Genomic DNA, 19,289 nt, shown 5'->3' with positions numbered 1-19,289 from the left:
TTTTTTTTTTGACTTTTCTAGTTGGGGAGATAATATGTAAAAACTGTATATGTATTATATATATATATACACACACGTATACATATATGTGTGTGTTTGTGTATGTATGTATGTATAGTTGTTGAGTTGTGTCTGACCCTATCTGACCCCATTTGGGGTTTTCTTGGCAAAGTTACTAGATTGGTTTGCCATTTCCTTCTCCAGCTCATTTTACAAATGGGGAAACTGAGGCAAACAGGGTGAAGTGACTTGCCCAGGGTCACCTAGCTAGTAAGTGTCTGAGGCCAGATTTGAACTCAGGAAGATGAGTCTTCCTGAGTCTAGGCCCAGTGCTCTATCCAGTGTACCCCTTAGCTGTCCCATAGCAAGCACTAGATAAATGTTAGCTATTATTGTTGTCATTGTTATTATTATTATATCACCTACCTCTAGAGGGCCCTAAGTGACTTTTTCTAGCATGAGTGTGTAAAACTCCAATCCCATCAAATGTGTCAAGTAAATTATGATTCCCAGATAAAAATCCAGTGGGTTGGAGAGGAATGAGCATCATTGTATAGTAAACCTATTTAGAGAAAGGAAACAGCTCCCTAGATACTTGCACATCCTTTAATTCTTACCACCCAGGCTGGATTCCTTGGTATAAAGGAGCTCCGTTGGCCTCAAAGCTGGCTAGAAGATTCTTATTTCCAGATACTTCCAAATGGAGAAGTTGGTGAGATCCACCAACCAAGTGAGGGATTTACCATTCAAGACTTCAGATGTGGTGAACAGAAATACAGTGATGCCTCTGTCTCTTCCTGTGGGACTCAAATTCCTAATTGGAGAGTAAAAGTGGACATCTGTTGTTAGGTTCTCTGTAAATTAGCAGTGTTCACAGAGATAATATATGTTTAGTTCAGCGCAGCCCCACATAAACTTGTCCCTATTTGAAGCACACTTAGACCCTAAAACTGAGAATTGGAAGAGCTTCTTCTTCTTTTTTCCAGGGCAATGACGGTTAAGTGACTTGCCCAGGGTAACACAGCTAGTAAGTGTCAAGTGTCTGAGGCCGGATTTGAACTCAGGTACTTCTGAATCCAGGGCTGGTGCTTTACATCCTCTAGCTGCCCCCTTGGAAGAGCTTCTGAAGAACTCCTCCTCTTCTTCTTCCTCATGGAAGTCCCACAGCCATGGTGGGGATGATAGTTGGGCTTTCCTTCTGTTGATCATTTCCTATTTATCTTCTCTATAGCTTGTTTGTTGGGGGCAGTGAGATGGTGCAGTGCACAGAGTACTGGGCCTGGATTGAGGAAGACCTGAGTTCAAACCTAGGCTCAGACACTTATTAGTCCTGTGACCCCAGGCAAGTCACTTTACCCTGTTTGCCTCAGTTTCCTCATGTGTAAAATGAGCTGGAGAAGGAAATGGCAAACCACTCCAGCATCTTTGCCAAGAAAACCCCAAATGGGGCCACAAAGAGTAGTGCACGACCAAAATGTCTAACAACAAAGCTTGTATATAGTTATTTGCATGTTCCCTCCCTTATTAGATTATAAGCTCCTTGAGGGTAGGGACTACTGTCATTTTTCCTTCTTTGTCCCTCTGGTGCTTAGCCCAGTGTCTGGCTATGGTGGGTGGTGAATACATGCTTATTGACTGACTGACCCCAAGTCTTAGGTGATACCTTGAAACCTGTCTTCAGAGTGAGAGTAATGAATTCTATTATTTGGCTCTGAAAAAATTTTTAAAAAAGGACAATCTTTACTGTTGAATCATGGAAGTTAGAGTGGAAAAGGACCTTTGATATGATCCAGGCTAAGTCTTATTTTCCAGATGAAGAAACTGAAGTGTTTATAATCAAATGTAGATTACAAGAGCCACAGAAAACAACTTCTTGATGTTGACATTATGGGCGATGATTTGCTCATTGATTGAATTTAGGTGAGCTGGAGTTGTGCAAAGTCATCGGCCTCATTCTCTTTTCCTGAGTCATCAAAATCCTTTGTTGGAACAAAAGTCAAGATGACTGGTGATGGCTTAGGATGCAGTGGCTGACCTTGGTGTCTTTGATGCCTGACCAAGCCTGCTTCAGCCGCCTTCATGGCTGTTGAAACAAATTGTTCTCATCCGCCCATTATACCAGGGAAAGTCTTCACATGCTTGGGGTAGACATTCCTCTAACTCACTGATTGGTTTTAGGTCTGTTGGTTACCCGCAACCTGGTTTAACCTGTCTGCAAAGACAGTTTTACTAGGGTGTGGCCACTGTACACACTACAGCTTCTTGGAGTCACAGGTGAGATTTGGGTGAATCAGGGGGGCACCAAAGGTGGATGAGCAGCCCTGAAAAGGGCTTGGCAAACCCTCACACCAAAGGTGCTGGTCCTCATGAACACCTCATCCACATCTGCCTTGTATGAGTCATTGATATAAATACCCAAACTCTCCTACTATATCATAAACCCCTTCTGGGGAGTATATGGAAAGGACAGCAGAGGTGAAGGCCGTTGGCTAAATTTGTGAGCAGGCAGGGAGGGCTATGAATGTGTCAGTGACTCTTACTCCATCCCCTTCCCTGTTTTTCATGAGCTTGTCTGCTCTTCCACTTGGAAACTGACTTTTTTAGTCACCTCTTGGGTTTTTACTTTCTGAAGACTAAAAGGAAAATTATCCTTTCAAACCAGGCTATGATAATGGTAGATGCATGCCTCTGGGCTAGCCCAGCCCAGCTTACTGATTCATATGCCCAGAGAAGCCCTGGTGAGTGTAGTCTCTCCACTCTAGGATGTGGTAGAAAGAAATACATTAATAACTCTTTTTAGCTTTGAGCCCCCAGTCAGAAATCTTACTCTGGCGAATATAGCAGTTTAAAATCTCTCTCTAACCTGTTTCTTATCTCCCCACTTAATATCCCATTGAAACAATAGCATATCCAGTTTATCAATTTGTTGATCAAAAGGTTTTGATTGTTTACTGGCTTATTAAGACAAAGTAAACTTTAAAAGAATAAACAAAAACGGTAAACAAACTCTTAAGAAATAAGCATGTTAGGGTGGCTAGGTGGTGCAGTGGATAAAGCACTGGCCCTGGATTCAGGAGTACCTGAGTTCAAGTCCGGCCTCAGACATTTGACACTTACTAGCTGTGTGACCCTGGGCAAGTCACTTAACCCGCATTGCCCCACAAAGAAAGAAAGAAAGAAAGAAAGAAAGAAAGAAAGAAAGAAAGAAAGAAAGAAAGAAAGAAGTATGTTGTATATTCACAGGCAGTTAGGTGGCAAAGTGGATAGCTAGAGGGCTGGACCTGGACTCAGGAAGGCTCACTTTCTCTGCTTCTGTTTAAATCTGGCCCCAGACACTTACAAACTGTGTAACTCTGGGCAAGTTACTTATTTATTTATTTGTTTGCTTATTTGCTTATTTATTTATTTTTTTTTTTGTGGAGTGATGAGGGTTAAGTGACTTGCCCAGGGTCACACAGTTAGCAAGTGTCAAGTGTCTGAGCTTGGATTTGAACTCAGGTCCTCCTGAATCCAAGGCTGGTGCTTTATCTACTGTGCCACCTAGCTGCCCCCTCTAGGTAAGTCACTTAGCCCTGTTTGCCTTAGTTTCCTCATCTGTAAAATGAGTGGGAGAAGGAATTGACAAACCACTGCAGTAACTTTTTTTTTTTTGTGAGACAATTGGGGTTAAGTGACTTGCTGAGGGTCACACAGCTAGTGTCAAGTGTCTGAGGCTGGATTTGAACTCAGGTCCTCCTGAATCCAGGGTCAGTGCTCTATCCACTGTGCCACCTAGCTGCCCCCACTGCAGTAACTTTGCCACGAAAACCCCAAATGGGTTAATGAAGAGTAGGATATGACTGAAAAATGATTGAACAGGACTTGGCTCTTTCCAGCCATGCAATGATCCAAGATAACGCCAAAAGACTTATGGTAGAAAATGCTCTCCATATTCAGAAAAAGAACTATGGAGTTTGAATGCAGACTGAAGCATACTATCTTCACTTTTGTTGTTGCTTTTTAAAAAAAATTGTTCTTGTTTGTTTTTTCTTGCATTTTTTCTTTCCTTTTGTTCTGATTAATGTGGAAATAAGTTTAACATGATTGTAATGTATAACCTATATCAAATTGCTTACTGGCTTCAGGAAGGGGGAGGGAAGGGACGGTGGGAGGAAAATTTGGACCTCAAAAATATCTGTATATGTAATTGAGAAAAAACAAAATAAATAAATGAATAATTAAAAAAATGACTGAACAACAACATGCATTCACCCTCTTGGGAGAGAGAAAGAGAGGGGAAAAAAAAGGAGAAAAAAATCAGGGCTCACCAGTCTCATTTGGCAGCCCAAACAAGTTTTAGCAGCATAGAATCTGCTTCCACATGCTTCATGCATGGTTTTTCCACAACACCTTGGCTTCAAAGTTGCCCACTAGTGACCTCCTATATATTTTCCCATGGGGACAGGGCCTCCATGGCTTTCATTTCACCTCATCACAGTCCACCCCGTTCCTGTTGTTTCTGTTTCTTTCTCTCCTCCCTCCTTCAAGTCCACAGAAGTAAGGGGTGAGCTTGTGAATCAAAACCAGTCCTTTCGCTAGTCCCAAGAGCAGGGCACGACTCCAGGGGCTTGGGAGATGGCAGCCAAGGGGGAGGATTGTGGGAAAATTCTGTCTAAAACAGCAGTCGTGTCAAGCAGTAATATTTGTGGCTAAGGCAGCACAATAGATCACAGTGGTAGCTTTGTGAGTTGTGCGGTATGGCATACAGGTAGTTAATTGTCAAAAAGGGTAGAAGCCACACTAATAAATGTGTGAAATAGGGCTGGGTACATTTGTGTGTATTTGCGGGGCAAAGCGCCCCAAAGTTTAACATGAAGGTAAAAATGGCAGTACTAAACTTTGTTCAATGCTTTGTTAAACATTTTAGAAGTCACTTATCCTTTCCCTTTCAGAAATCTTTCGCCTGTGAAGCTTGTATAAATTTGATGATGATAATTGGCAGCTGGGTGGAAAATGGTCCAGAAGTAAGTAGGATGTTGATTTTGTAGCAAGAGCTGATGAGGCAGGAGCCAAGATGGTGGACTAAAGGCAGGGGCTCACCCAACCTCTCCCAAGTTCCCCTCCAAACAATTTAAAAATAATGCCTCAAAATGCATTCTGGAGTCGCAAAACCAACATGTGGGGTGAACCAAAAGCATGGGGTGAAATAACATTCTAGCCCAAGACAACTTAGAAGGTTGGTGGGAAAGGTCTATCTCCCTGGGGCAAGGGGGGAGTACGGTGCAGAGTAGGCCATATCCTGGAAAGCTAGCAGTGAGGCCCTGAGCCCCTGCCTGGTACAAGCCAGCAGCAGGCCTTGGTGGGGGGGCGGTGCAACTGGATCTGCTACAGTGACTTCTGGAGCTTTCAGCTCACAGACAATGAGGGGGCTGGACAAAAGATTATGGGGGATTCTTTGCTGGTGGTGAGTGCTGCTGGCATTGATTGGCTGGTCACAACCAAGCTGGGGACCTGGTCTCCATTCCAGGGCAGAGAGGGGCAGTAGTTCCTTCAGGATTCAGCCCAAGGGCTCCTTCTTCTATAGGAGGCCTTTCTCAGTCCCCCCAGCTGCCGATGCCTTGTCCTCTAAGGTCACCTTCCATTCATTCTCTGTTTATACACATGCCATCTCCCCATTAGAATGTAAGCTTCTTGAGGACAAGAACTATTTTTGCTCTTTCTGTGTATCTCCTGAACTTGTCCCTAGCACACAGTAAGTGCTTAATAAATGCATGTTGATGCACAAGATCAGTGGGGGTAATAACTCGTACCTTACCTCCAAAATCTTGAGGACAGAGAATATCTTTGGATGGGGCCTTCCAGTTGAATTAAGCCCATAGAATGGGTTAACAGGGTAAGCAGTGGTACTATAAGTCCCTCAGTAAAACATGGACAAGAAGAAGCCCAAAGTGGGACTTAAGTTCCCAAAGGTGGTTTTCACCAATATTGACAGTGTTTCCTCGACCAATGTGTCCCCAGAGCAGACCTTTGTTTCACCTCTTTGCTACCCCAGTGCTTCCACCTTGGGGCAGTTCCCATTTGTGAGAGACCTGTGGGCCGTGGGGGAGGCAGTGGTGTGTACATTTGTTGGGGTGTGTGCTGGCCTTTCCCAGAGCCCATTCCCCATCCTGCTTCTCTACAGGAATCCAAGGGGATGTGTGAATATACTGGTTTCTGTGACACAGGGAAGGAAATGCCTCTGCAGGCCCTGGTCCCAGCTCATGTGGCTGCCAGCAATGAGATCCCTGCACCGGAGCTGGTGGAGGTAAGCTAGATCCCTGTTCCTTCTACCCATTGCCTGTTGGGTCTTTCTGGAGCAGTAAGGACAGCTCAGAGATGGGAGCAGGTCTTCACTGACTCATTTGAGACACACAGATGAACTTGAGACACTCACTTGCCCAACTCAAGCAGCCAAACTCAAAGCCTTCTGTGAAAAGCTCACCCTCCAGTTTGCTTTTCTCTAACTCCTCAGGGAGTGGTCTTGGGGGACAGAACTTGGATTAGATGAGGAGGTTCACTCAGAGAACAGGCCCGGCCCCCTTGGCTTGACTTTCATGGTCTCAGGGCCTCTTTTGTAGCGCCTAGTTTATTTTTCTTAAGGTTTTAGCATCCGGTGTGGGCTGGCTCACTCTGGAACTGAATGAGGTGGTGAATATTCCCTGAATGACACCTCCGGGAAGTCACAGGATCATAGATGTGGAGCTGGATGGGGAAACTGAGGCCCAGAGAAGGGAAGTGACTTGCCTGAGGTCATACAATTACTAAGCATCAGAGGTGGGATTTGAACCCAGGTCCTCTGACTCCATGAGTCTGCTCTCTGCACTGCCTCCATAGAGAAGGACTAAGTTCTGATCAGCCCATTAAATCTACTTTCTCTTCCCCAGTCTCCCAAATGTGTTGGCTTTGCCTAAAATTAGGCAACCTTTATCCAGGTTGCTCTTTCTCCAACCCTCCCTCCCTTCCTGCTCCCATCTCCCCAGCCCCAGGCCTGGGGAGACCAAGCAAAGGTATTGTCTAACTGTAGGCAGCCATCGTGGGCTCCACGTTGTCTGCTGGGAGAAGTAGAGTGTGTGTTGTCCCCATCCTACAGATGAGAAGCCTGAGGCCCCTGGGTCCCATGGCTAGTGAGCATGTTTATGGCACCAGCAGCCAGGCCTTTGGGGCCCCAAGTTCAGAATCAGGAGACCCCGGTGTAGAGTCTGAGTTCAGCGTTCTCCTGTTGTGGGATCCTGTGTCCCGGTGCCTCTGCTTCCCCATGCCTGTGACAGGCACTTGGGCACAACCCTGAGTCTGGAGCAGTGTGTGCTGGGAGGAGCCTCGAGGCAGGGGGTGCCTTCCCACTGACCCTGAGGTCCCCATGTGCTTCTTCACAGAAGAACTTGGTTCAGATGAGAGCTGGTCCCACTTGTGAGCTGTGCCAGTATGTCATCAAAGAGATCATCAAGTTGCTGGACAACAACCAGACAATAGTATGTATGCTCAGTGGTCAGCCCCTTCCCATGATCCACCAACATTACTGAGCCCAGACAAGGGGCTGGGTATGGTCGCTCTGGGCCCCTTGTCCTTCCTTCAAGCCAAGTTGCTTCAGTGTGAGAATGAGATGCGCCTGCTGGCTTTGCCCTCATGAATAAGCTATTTTCTAGCTCCTTGAAGATAGTCCTGTGCCCCCAGGCACCCAGGGTAGGCCCTCTTAGGCCACAGATTCACAGCCACAAAGGAGGAAAATAAATTTGTTACAACAGGGCAGGACTTTAGCAAATGCTTAAAATCCAATCAGCTGTTTTAACTTTAGGGCTCTACAGAGAGGGGTGTGGTGCCCTCTTGCCCCTTCTCCCTATCCTTCTTCCCTCTCCCATCTCTCTGTAATACCCCAACCCCTTACAAGGCACAGCACCAGAACCTGAGTCACTCTTACATTATCTCCTGGGACACAGGAAGATGTGATTAAAGCAGCAGAGAAAGTGTGCTCACTGATCCCCAGGAACCTAGCTAAGACCTGCCGAGATTTGGTGGACATCTATGGCCCGAATATTCTGCATCTGCTCTTAGAGGAGTCTGATCCTGGCTCAGCGTGTGGGACTCTTCACATGTGCCAAGGGGAAAGGCCAGCACATTCAGGTGAGGAAGGAAAAAACCCATGTAGACCTTTTTTTTTTTTTTTTGGTGAGGCAATTGGGGTTAAGTGACTTAGTGCCCAGGGTCACACAGCTAGTAAGTTAAGTATAAAGTGTCTGAGGCCGGATTTGAACTCAGGTCCTCCTGAATCCAGGGCCGGTGCTCTATCCACTGTGCCACCTAGCTGCCCCCCATGTAGACCTTTTGTTCAGGGCTCATGATCTTGGATGTGGCTGTTACTGCACACGCCACATCCCTCTCTGTTCTACAGTCAATGTGGCCCGGCTTAAGAGCGGCGTCTTCTGTGAGGTCTGCAAGAAGGTCGATGGTTATTTGGACCAGAACCTGGATAAGAACAGCACAAAAGCCATGATCCTTGCTGCCTTTGAGAAGGCTTGTAGCATGTTGCCTGGAGTGTACAAGGATGAGGTAATGCCTGGGCAGGAAGACTCCTGGGTGCCGGGGAGCCCCACAGGGCTCACGCATGATCTCCCTCCATCCTCATCAGATCGAGGGTTTTGTTTTTCAACCATCAGCCAATGGTCTTTGAGCACTCCTTCCTAAGGGTGGGAGAGGTAGCCAGGTCTCTGAATTGAGCAGGGAGACCCTGAGATTCTCTTGGGAGGGAGGTGACAGGTTTGGGGAGGTCTGAAGTAGATGGGACAGCTCTTTAGCACTGAGGTGGCCAGGGGCTAGTTTGGGGCATGTTGGGAAGGTGCTTAGAGCATGATGGCTCCTTGAGTCTCCTGTGTGGCCACGTGGGTGTCTGAGTGCTGCCCTTTGTCCTGCTGAACAGTGTGATGAGTTTGTGGAACAGTATGAGCCCGTCCTGATAGCAGCCCTGCATGATGAGCTGAATCCTGATTCTCTGTGTCTGGTAAGCATGCCAGTGTGATCAGGTACCTGTTCTTTTTTTTTTTTCTTAAATTTTTTTTTTTTATTATTGTGTGGGGCAATGAGGGTTAAGTGACTTGCCCAGGGTCACACAGCTAGTAAGTTTCAAGTGTCTGAGGCCGGATTTGAACTCAGGTACTCACTCCTGAATCCAGGGCCGGTGCTTTATCCACTATGCCACCGAGCTGCCCTGAGGTACCTGTTCTTGGGGCCCATGGGCACCTCCTGAGAGCTGAGAGTATTGTGGGCCATGAGCCCCTTCTAGCAGGGTGGGATCATTGCCCTCGTGTCATGTGGGAGAAAGCCCCTTCCTCCTCCCAGCCCAGTTGGACATCTCTGGGGTCTAGGCAGAATCCCTCCCTCCCCCTCTCCCCCATGGGACCCAAGGGAGCCAGACAACTTTGGTCTAAGCACCATCCTTTCCCTAGAACTTGGTCACTTCATCCCAAGTGGGAGGAAGGTAGAGAGGGAGGGGGAAGCTGGGCCCATCTCATTCTGCTTTTTCATGTCCCTTTCTCTCCATATAGAAAATTGGAGCTTGCCCCAAAGCAGCTTCTAAGCCCCCGTTGGGAACTGAGCAGTGTGTTTGGGGCCCGAGTTACTGGTGCAAGAACATGGAGACAGCAGCTCAGTGCAATGTAAGTACCTCCCACTGTCCTCAGCTTTACCCCAAATTCTAGGAACCCCAGGTTAGCTCTGGATGGTGGGGATTTTCATTTGTTAATCGATTTTTGGAGGTTGAAAAGTGCTGTTCATTTAGGAGACCTTAGGTCCTCTGGTCTTGTTCTTGCCCTACTTCCCTCACTGGGGAGTTGTGAGGAGAGTAGCTCATGAAACCAGCAGGGATGTGGACTGAGGGATATCTAGCCTCCTACCCCCATGGGAGATATTTCATATAGAGAGGGAAGAGAAACCCAGTCTCCCGGCTCCAAGGCAAGTACTCTTCACCCATGCCATGCTTCTTCCTTTGGGGGTTAGAGTGGTCAAAGAGGCAGCAAATAAATGTTTGATGTGGCATGGGTTTCTTGGGGCTTCGAAGCAGGTAGATGGAGTTTCCCTTCAGCATGGGGTCTGTTTGGGTTGTGTTTTAGCTTCCATTGTGGCCAGCTCCAGCTGCTGGTGGCCCTGCAGACTTTAACAAGTGAATCATCTTTTCTGAAGTCAGTGTCTTTGCCTGGGAAGCATTGGTTGACCTTTGACCCCAAGGCTGTCCAGAACCTATTCTTTAACAGGACTCATCTAGATGTAGGGCTTGCTTCCTTCCAAACCAGTGGGGCTTAGTGAGGCTAAGCAGAGAACTATCTGTGGTTATCTGTAGAGTTTAGAGGGGAAGGTTTAGCTTTTGTTTGACTTAACTCTAGGACAGAAGGGGAATGTGAGCGTTCTCCTTGGCTCTGGGGAGGTGACCTCGAGAGTCTGGGATTGGGCCAATGGAAGCACTGACTAGAGAGTCTCCGTTCATACTTGGGATGTGTGGATGCTTCCACTGGCCAATATCCTGTCCCAAGGAAGACCTGGCAAGGTCCTTGGAAACATGGACAAGTTCAAGAAATTCACAGTACCGGGTCTCATGCCACAGCTTCTGCTTTTTCACTGGCTCTGCTTGTGGGGCTAAGTCAGGAAAGTAGAGACAAGACCCCTTTCCCTTCTCCAGGACTAGGTTAGAAACCCTCCTCTTATCTAGTGCTCCCTCATGATTCCTTCAGTTCCCTCCTCCAGGGCTTGGTCATGGCAGGCTGGCAAAGGCTTGTAGCTCATCAGCCTTGGGTCTTTTGGCCCAGAGGGTGTCAGCAAAATGGATGGATTCTCCTCTCTGCTCAGCCTTTGCTTTGTTTAGAGTTTAGTGACAATCAGCTCACAGTGACATTGTAGAAATCACCCTGGATTTTGAGTCAGAGGACCTGGGTTCAAATTGTGGCTGCTCTACTTATTCTCTGTGGGTTTGGGGGCAAGTCACTTTGCCACCTTCAAGGACTGAATGCCATCTAGCAGATGAGGATAATGTCCATATTTTTACTAAGTGCCCCCCCATGGGTATTATAAGCATCATGTGGAAGGACAGCATATAAAGTTCTTTGTAAATAAGACAGCATTAGGCCAAGGCCTTGGCTTCTTAACCTGGGTCTATTAACTTTTTTAAAAAGTACATTTTTGGGACAGCGAGGTGGCACAGTGGATAAAGCACTGGCCCTGGATTCAGGAGGACCTGAGTTCAAATTCAGCTTCACACACTTGATACTTACTAGCTGTGTGACTCTTGGCAAGTCACTTTAACCTCATTGCCCTGAAAAAAAGTATATTTTGATGGCTTTATTTCAATATAACTGGTTTCCTTTGCAATGCTTTGTGTTTCATACATTAAGACCATTATTCTGAGAAGGGTTGATAGAAGCCTTCACAAGATGGTCCAAGGGGTCCATGACCCCAGCAATAGACAAATGTCAGCTGTTTTCATTGCATAGTTAACCATTTGACCTCTTGAAACTCCTACTCTAAGTAGCTGAGACTTGGTTTCTGTCACTGAGTGGCCGAGCTAGGCTTCCCCTGGGGTTCATGTCCCCATACCAGGGAGACCATGCAGGGTAACAGGGGAAATGTTTTCCAGGCACTTGTGGGCACTGCCTGCCTCTCTCAAAGAGGAAGTTGAGGCTGGACACTTGTTTCCCTTGATAGTCAAATCAGCAAGCATTTATTAAAGGTGAATCTGTGTGACCCTGGGCAAGTCACTTAACCCCCATTGCCCTGCAAAAAAAAAGGTGTATGCCAGGCTTCTTGCCCCAGTCGCTGTATAAACTGCTTACAACCTTTTTACCTCATCAATCTCCAACTCTGGGGGCACCACTGTTAGGATTCAACACAGTGGGACAGACTCTGCCACCATCATGGGCATGGATCCATGGACGGGTTAAGGAGACCCACTCTGAAATCTTCTGCATCATTAGCCAATTGGTTAACATGCATTTGTTAAGTACTTACTACTGGCATTCTTACCCCCACCACAGCCTAAAGATGAGTGCCTGGGTTGGGGGCAGCTCCTGGTGGTGAGTCTTGGGGCTCAATTTGGAAAAGGAAATAGTTTGGGGGGATTGCCTTTGGAAGAGCTTAATATTCTCATTCTTTCTCTCTCTCTCTCTCTCTCTCTCTCTCTCTCTCTCTCTCTCTCTCTCTCTCTCTTTCCCCTAGGCTGTTGAGCATTGCAAGAAAAATGAATGAAATTAGAGGAAAACTGGAGAAATGACAACTTCTTCTCTACTTGTGTGTCTGGTGGAATGGAACATACAGATCTGATTTTTTTTCCTGTTTCTAAAAGAGCCTATGTTCTCTTCTTCCTCCATCCCATCCCTTTTGTTCCATTCATCCATCATTGCCATGGGCTTGAGAGGCACTATACTTGGCCATGTCACCATGCTTTTTCCTCCTCTGCTAGATGAATGATGTGGCATGCCTGCATCGTGGACTAGAGTTTGGTGGGATGGTGGAGATGTAGGAGGGAGTAGGAGCCTGTGCACGGGGATGACAGAAGAAACTCAGACCCAACACCAATGATGGCCAGATCAAAGTTATAATCACTTAGTTGTGTTCAGAACTGTCCTAGACTGAGGCTGTTAGAGCCACTTGCTCTGTTAGAGGTCCCTTTAACCTACTGGTTGCCTTATATTAGGGGCAGAAGGAAGGCATAGTTGGTCATCAAGTGCAAGAATTCAGAGCCCTTCTTGGCCTTTTAAATGTTTTTTTTTTTTTTTTTACAATGTGGATGAGTCCCAGTCTCCTCACTGGAGGAAGCTGCTGTTGGCTCAGAAAGAGGAGGGGAGGGTGAGAGAGGTGAGGCTCCCTTGTGATAGCGCTCCCTGCTCTACTATGGAATAGACTAAATACTGATGACTTTTTGTTTTGTTTTGTCTTAAATCTTTCTATGATTCACAATAAAAGTTATGATAAATGAGAGACTTGCTTGCGGTAATTTATCCATCATAGCTATGTGGAGATCTTCCCCTTGGTTGGAAGAGGGAAGCAGAGAGAGCCCAGCCCAGAGAAGGGTGACTTCCAAAGTCTTTTATGTTCCTATCTAGCTCTCCCCTCTCCAACCTCCCAGCAGCCAAAGGCTCCTGAAGGTCAACAAAGAGACCAAGGTTTGGTTTTGCCCCACCCCCATCCCTCTGCCCACCACCTAGGACTACACAGGTGAGATTTACCAAATCCAGAGTGTATTTCCGGTTCCTTTGTTTAAACAGACCATTCCAAAAACTTTCAACAATGACTACTGAGAAATGAAACTGAGGTGAGGTGGGGGCAGTTAGAGGGATAAAGGAATTGTTAAAAATTACACAACAAACACTCGACATTCAAAACCTGGGGAACCTCAGTTGTTTCGCTTGGTTAGCTGTACGTGTTTGGTGAGCCAGCAAAATGGAGAAAATGACCGTCCTGTCTGTGCCTCCCTTCCTCTTCCAGGGCTGGGACAGTGGGACAGACTCTGCTGCCATTATGGGCATGGATCCATGGATGGGTTAAAAAGCAGTGGGATTCTGAACGAAGATTAAGGTGCTAGGATGGGGAGGTAGGTAGGTCAAACCAGCTTTCAGGGCAATCACTGTTTCCCCTCCTTTGGATACCCCTTGCCCAACCAACGGCTTCCTCCCCAAATAGGGGGATGGATAAACCGGAGCTGGGCTGGGGGTGGGGTGGGGTTTAAGGAGAGGGCAGCAAAGGCCTGGAGCTTCTTGTCCTTGTCCTTGTCCTCAAAGAAGTTGTTTGTTAAACTCTTGGGCCCGCAGGAGTCAGGGCCAAGCTCCCCTGATGTCATCCATAGATGCTAATAGATCTGTTTGGTTTTCTTAAAAAAATAACAAATTTTATGAATGTAAAGATCAGATGCTGAATGAGCGTCTGGTAAAAGGAAAGAGTCTGGAGAGGTCACTACTGAGGGGCTGGGAGGTTGTTCTAGGCTGACTGAGCCATGACCCCTCCTCCCCCCTTGGCCCTCACCCCAAGACTAGGATAAGGAGGGTGCCTTGGCCCCTCTGCTCTGGGGTGACCTCTTCCATGCAGTCTTGTGAGCCGCCTGCCCTTGCCCAGGCTGGGCCCTCATGCCCTCACACCAGCGATGCCACTTCTAGTCATAACTCTGTGATCTCCAGTGGGCTCTCCATGATCACCTCCCGCATCTTGTGCAAGGGGGTGGATTTGGCGGACTCGGTGCGGGCGTTGCGTTCGTTGTACGCCCCAGCCTCGGCAGTCAGTGTCTCCAGGGACCGGCCCAGGACCTTCTGATCGTCCTCGGGGAGGCTGTTGAGGTCAGCGGCCAGGAGGGTGCCCGTGCTCCCGTGCACCACGTGGATTCCATCTGGCCCCTTAAGTTCAATGGGCTGCTTGTGGCGGAAGCGAAGGCTGCCCTGGCCCAGGCTACGCTCGGCCACCTCATCTTCTAGCTCCGTTTGGATGAGCTGCAAGAGGCAGGCGTGGGGTTATTGGTCAGCCCCTCCCCACCCTGCAGGGGCCACTTCCTTCAGTCAGCCACTTGAGCCAGCTTTGCAGGGTCTGGTCAACATCTTCCCTGGAGCACTGTGTCTGCTCTCCCCGTCCCCACTGCTGCCCCCACCGCTGCCTCCCATTCTTTTCCTACTTTCCTCAGCACCAAGAACACAAGTTAGCAACACAGTCCAGCTCCCCAAATACCACACTCTCAAAACAACCCAAGGCGGAAGGCAGAAAGGACAGTCTCTGTTCTAGGAGAAGATCGAAGGAGACACGGCATCCCCAGGTCTGGGGCATCACACGCAGCTGCCCTGCCCCCTCTGCCCAACATGCTACCTCTGAGATGGAGGACTGGCCGGAGGCCGCTTTTTGCATCATACGTTGGGCAAACAGCTTTTTGAGCCGTAGGTAATCTTCCAAGACCACCTTCAGCAGCGAACCCTGAGGGAGGTAACAGGATTGAACCCCCTTCCCCCTCCAGAGAGGCCCTGGACACTGCCTCAGTGCAGGATGAGCTGTGCCCACCCTCCAGCTGCTACTCGAAGAGCCGTCAGGAGGAAATGGGTGGTGAGGATCCAGCACAAGAGACTGAGGTGAGCTCTAAGGCAGAATGGGCAATCCAGGACTAATGACCAGGCCAGGAACTGAGAGGCTGCTGTGGGCTACTACTAAGGATGACCCTGTCTGGAGGCAGGAGGATGGGCCCGGTGCGATGCCCTCTGCTCTCAGTGTCCAGAGCCAGCCACCACAGGGGGTGCTGGTCTCTGTCTGGGCCAAGCCTGGGTGTGGCCCCCTTGGTGGCCAAAGTTGAACTCCAGCATTGAGGGTGGAGGGACAGGGGCTAATTGAGTATAGGGACCAATTGGGCTGTTCTCTTCTCACATCCCTGATGAGCCCATCTTCAAGAATATTTATTGAGGCCCAGGGATGGGATGGGAGACTAGATTAGAGATAAGAGGCCAAAGGTATTTTGTCACCCTCCTATTATGATTAAGTTATAGTGGGAAGGGCCAGGTGAATGTTAGGAAAAACTTTCTAAAATTTAAACTATAAAACCAGGCACATCAACAGGTGTGTGTGTGCACGCATACGCAGGCACGCATGCATGTGAGAACTTGGGGGCGGTGGTGGTGGAGAAACCTCTTATGAAAGCTTAAGGGAAGGGGAGGGGACAGGATGCTCTTTCTAGAATAGTTTTTGTTTGTCTTTTTTTTGTCTTTTTTTTTTTTTTTTGCAGGGCAATTGGGGTTAAGTGACTTGCCCAGGGTCACACAGCTAGTAAGTGTCAAGTGACTGAGGCCAGATTTGAACTCAGGTTCTCCTGACTCCAGGGCTGATGCTCTATCCACTGCACCACCTAGCTGCCCCTCTAGAATAGTTTTGATCACATTTTTGGGTGGGTTCAGGGACTTACAAGATTCCAAGGTCTTGAAATTCCTCATTCTGTTTATAGGATCTATATCTATATCTATATCTATATCTATATCTATATCTATATCTATATCTATATCTATATCTATATCTATATCTATATCTATATCTATATTGCAGGGCAATGAGGGTTAAGTGACTTGCCCAGGGTCACACAGCTAGTAAGTGTCAAGTGTCTGAGGCCAGATTTGAACAACTCGCGTCCTCCTAAATCCAGGGCTGGTGCTTTAACCACTGAGCCACCTCTGTTTAAAGGATATTTACATTTGTGACTCAGGTTATGATTTGCCAGGGAGCTGGGAGCTGACCAGAGAGGATGAGTCTGCCCCCTCCCCCTGGAAGGGGCACTCCCTTTCCAAGTGCGGCTGGGTCCTCCAAGAGAAGAGGTGGGACAGGCCCCCAGGATCTCACCTTAATGGGCCCCTCACGGATGATCTGACCCAGCTTGGCAATGTTGTCATACTCCTGGATGGCAGCCCGCAGGTAGCGGTCATCTTCTGGCTTCACAGCTGATGGTTCTCTCCCAAATGTCCCCTGAGGATGGGATGGAGTAAAAAGGAAGGAAGGAAGGCCCCTTTGAAGGTGGCTATGCTTGGTTAAAGCATCCCCTCCTTATTCTGCTTTCAATTGTTCCAGTCCTTGGGGCATCCACTTAAGCACATGGGCAGAGGTGACTGAGGGAGTTGACCACTGAGTTCCCAGGGGCCAGAAGGACTTCACAGAGTTGGACATGGGAGCCTGGGCCCTGGGCCCTCTGGGATTGGGGCCTGTTTGGACCTCGGTAGAGGTGGGAAGGCTGAGGGGTGCAAGGGTCTGGAGGCAGGGACAGAGGGTCAGGGAGGTGGAGGACTCACATGTGTGCGGGCAGGGCTATTCCACAGGTCTGTGATCTCACTGAGGTTCTCTGGCAGGTCGTCTTCGTGCTCAGCCTGAGCAGCTAGCTCTAGGTTCCGGCAGAATGGGTCCAGCCACACAGGGTTGGCCCTGCAGGGAGGGTGCACAGAGCTAGTTCTGGGCCACACGGTACTGGACCCTGCCAGCCTTGTCCACCTAGCCCTCAGAGCCAACTTCAGTGCCTTTGGCTATCCCTGCTAACTAGTTAGCATTCTCAGAGCTGGTTTAATCAGGGAAGCCTTCCTGGAGAAGGTGAGCCTTGAACCTCTCAGGGTGGGAGAATGAAGGGCTCCTCTGGTCCTCTAAGGAACTCTGGTTTCCTTTTAGCCTCGCTCACCCAACCATAAGCAGGTCATTCTCTCTCTCTCTCTTTTTTTTTTTTTTTTGTCGGGGCAATGAGGGTTAAGTGACTTGCCCAGGGTCACACAGCTAGCAAGTGTCAAGTGTCTGAGGTTGGATTTGAACTCAGGTCCTCCCGAATCCAGGGCCAGTGCTTTATCCACTGCACCCCCTAGCTGCCCCCAAGCAGGTCATTCTCCCTGGCTCTTTGGGCTTCTCATGGAACTTTCCCAGGGTGGGTGGGTAGCAGAGAGGGTGTGCCTCAGTAATGGGGAGGGGTGCTCCTTGTCATCACAGTCAGGAAGGTGGCCCCAAAAGGGCAATGGGAAGGTCTGTTTGACTCTCATGTGTAGCCGCTGACCCTGGCAATGCCCTCCCCCAGCACACGCAGACACACTCACCCATCAAAGGAGTACTTGTTGGTATTGGGCATGTCCATGATGTCTATAAATCCTCGATTCCCTGAGAGAAGAAAGCAATGGGAAGGGAGGGGGGAATTGGAGAGTGACCATTCAGGTGGTAGAGGGGTCACAGCATATCTTCTGAGGGGATTCTGCATGGGATCCCAAGGTCCCAGGGGGGAGATGGGGTGAGGAGAGGGTGACATTTCATTGCTCAAAGGCCCTTCTGGGACAGATAATCTCATCTCTTTCCATTCTTGCCTCTCAAGACAAGAAAGCCGATGGCTCCCACTCACCCGTGGATCCAGCCACAATAGCTTTGAGCTTCCTCTTGTGTCTGGGGAGAAGCAGAGAAAGAATATCTAAAGAGGGAGGCCTGGAGATAAGGCAAGGCTGGTGAGGGAGATAGGAGTGGGGGGAGGGCGGTGATCTGCCCCTAAGTCAAAGCATCCACAGGCTCCATAGGAAATAGACCTGGAATCCTAGTGAGTCTTTTTTTTTTTTTTGGGTGAGGCAATTGGGGTTAAGTGACTTGCCCAGGGTCACACAGCTAGTAAGTGTTAAGTGTCTGAGGCTGGATTTGAACTCAGGTCCTCCTGACTCCAGGGCTGGTGCTCTATCCACTGCGCCACCTAGCTGCCCCCCTAGTGAGTCTTCAAAAGGCTGGTAGGGGGCTCTTTGGGTCATAAAGTGGGACAGACCTGTACTAGCTGAGTGTATTATTGAAGGCTGAACTGGAAGTGTCCAGCCTGAGTGAGGCACCCCGGCAATAATCAAACAGCATCTACAGGGTGTGGACTGATGGGAACAGGAGAGAGGGGAGAAGAGTCTTGGTGGGGGCATGTCACTTACACAGTCCTGTAGTACCAGTTCATGAGAATGAAGAGCATAGCAGCGAGGAAGAGGAGGATGGCTAGAATGATGATCGCCATCTGGAAGGGGAAGCAATGAGTGGAGGGCACCTGGTGAGACCCTCACATTCCCAGGGTCAATGGGAGTACTGCATGGAGCTCTCCCTAGAGGGATCTCTGTGGGGTTGGCAGCTTCTGCTCCCGGGGAAGGGCCCATCCCCAGGGACTGAGCCCCTGGATGAAGCCTCTTAGGATGGTGCTACTGGAAGCCACCCACACCTTTGACCCTTCCCTAATCCAGGAAAGCAGAAGCCACTGGGTAGTTGCCCAGATGCCACTGGGAAATTCCGGCCCTTCTCGCGATCTCTCCTCTATCCCGGAGCCTGATTGTCCCTTGGTCTCATACCTGCAGGGCTGACATGTCATCAGGGAGCCGAGGAGTGATGGCGGGCTGCACGTCCAGCACGTTATAGTTTCGGAAGAGGTTCCTCAGCTGCTCCTTGTTTTCATCGATCATTTGGATCACCCTGGAAATGGAGGAGGGGGACATCAGAGATCCTGGCCTCCCCGCTCCCCCTTTGTCATAAGGCTAGTCCACTCCTACAACCTGGGATACTTCCCCTGCTCCTCTAGCAGCAGCCTTCAGAATGGATTCAAATTTCCCCTCCTACAGGAAGTCTTCCCTGAAGACCCACCAGCCCTTACATGTGCTTGCCCTTGAAGTTAGTGTTTCTTTCTTATTTTTTTATTAAATAAAAGTATTTTATTATTTTCCAGTTATATATAAGGAGAGTTTTCAACATTTGTTTTCGTGATTTTTAGTTCTAAATTTTTCTCCCTCCCTTCCTTCCCTCCCCCCTCCCCAAGACAG

General features: G+C 48.6%; 2 protein-coding genes across 2 annotated transcripts in view; one reads left to right on the top strand and one right to left on the bottom strand.

The window, feature by feature from the left end:
- Window positions 1-12,367, top strand: part of LOC122738260 (prosaposin-like) — a 15,290-nt gene extending 2,923 nt beyond the window's left edge. Inside the window, exons 2-9 of the mRNA XM_043980312.1 lie at window positions 4,932-5,003; window positions 6,161-6,283; window positions 7,392-7,487; window positions 7,953-8,136; window positions 8,405-8,562; window positions 8,930-9,010; window positions 9,555-9,665; window positions 12,211-12,367. Coding sequence (XP_043836247.1) covers window positions 4,932-5,003; window positions 6,161-6,283; window positions 7,392-7,487; window positions 7,953-8,136; window positions 8,405-8,562; window positions 8,930-9,010; window positions 9,555-9,665; window positions 12,211-12,240 — 855 coding nt within the window. The 3' untranslated portion in view covers window positions 12,241-12,367. The remainder of the gene's footprint in view (window positions 1-4,931; window positions 5,004-6,160; window positions 6,284-7,391; window positions 7,488-7,952; window positions 8,137-8,404; window positions 8,563-8,929; window positions 9,011-9,554; window positions 9,666-12,210) is intronic.
- Window positions 12,368-13,231: 864 nt separating this feature from the next.
- The window catches only part of CDH23 (cadherin related 23), a 623,958-nt gene continuing 617,900 nt past the window's right edge, over window positions 13,232-19,289 (bottom strand). Inside the window, exons 62-69 of the mRNA XM_043983602.1 lie at window positions 18,825-18,945; window positions 18,420-18,499; window positions 17,864-17,904; window positions 17,568-17,628; window positions 16,788-16,917; window positions 16,345-16,467; window positions 14,839-14,943; window positions 13,232-14,471 (exon numbers count right to left, since the gene is read on the bottom strand). Coding sequence (XP_043839537.1) covers window positions 14,145-14,471; window positions 14,839-14,943; window positions 16,345-16,467; window positions 16,788-16,917; window positions 17,568-17,628; window positions 17,864-17,904; window positions 18,420-18,499; window positions 18,825-18,945 — 988 coding nt within the window. The 3' untranslated portion in view covers window positions 13,232-14,144. The remainder of the gene's footprint in view (window positions 14,472-14,838; window positions 14,944-16,344; window positions 16,468-16,787; window positions 16,918-17,567; window positions 17,629-17,863; window positions 17,905-18,419; window positions 18,500-18,824; window positions 18,946-19,289) is intronic.

Source organism: Dromiciops gliroides, chromosome 2 (genome assembly GCF_019393635.1).
Source record: "Dromiciops gliroides isolate mDroGli1 chromosome 2, mDroGli1.pri, whole genome shotgun sequence".
In the NCBI taxonomy this organism is placed as follows: domain Eukaryota; kingdom Metazoa; phylum Chordata; class Mammalia; order Microbiotheria; family Microbiotheriidae; genus Dromiciops; species Dromiciops gliroides.
Note: the sequence above shows the minus strand (reverse complement) of the source record. Positions and strands in the feature narration are given on the sequence as shown.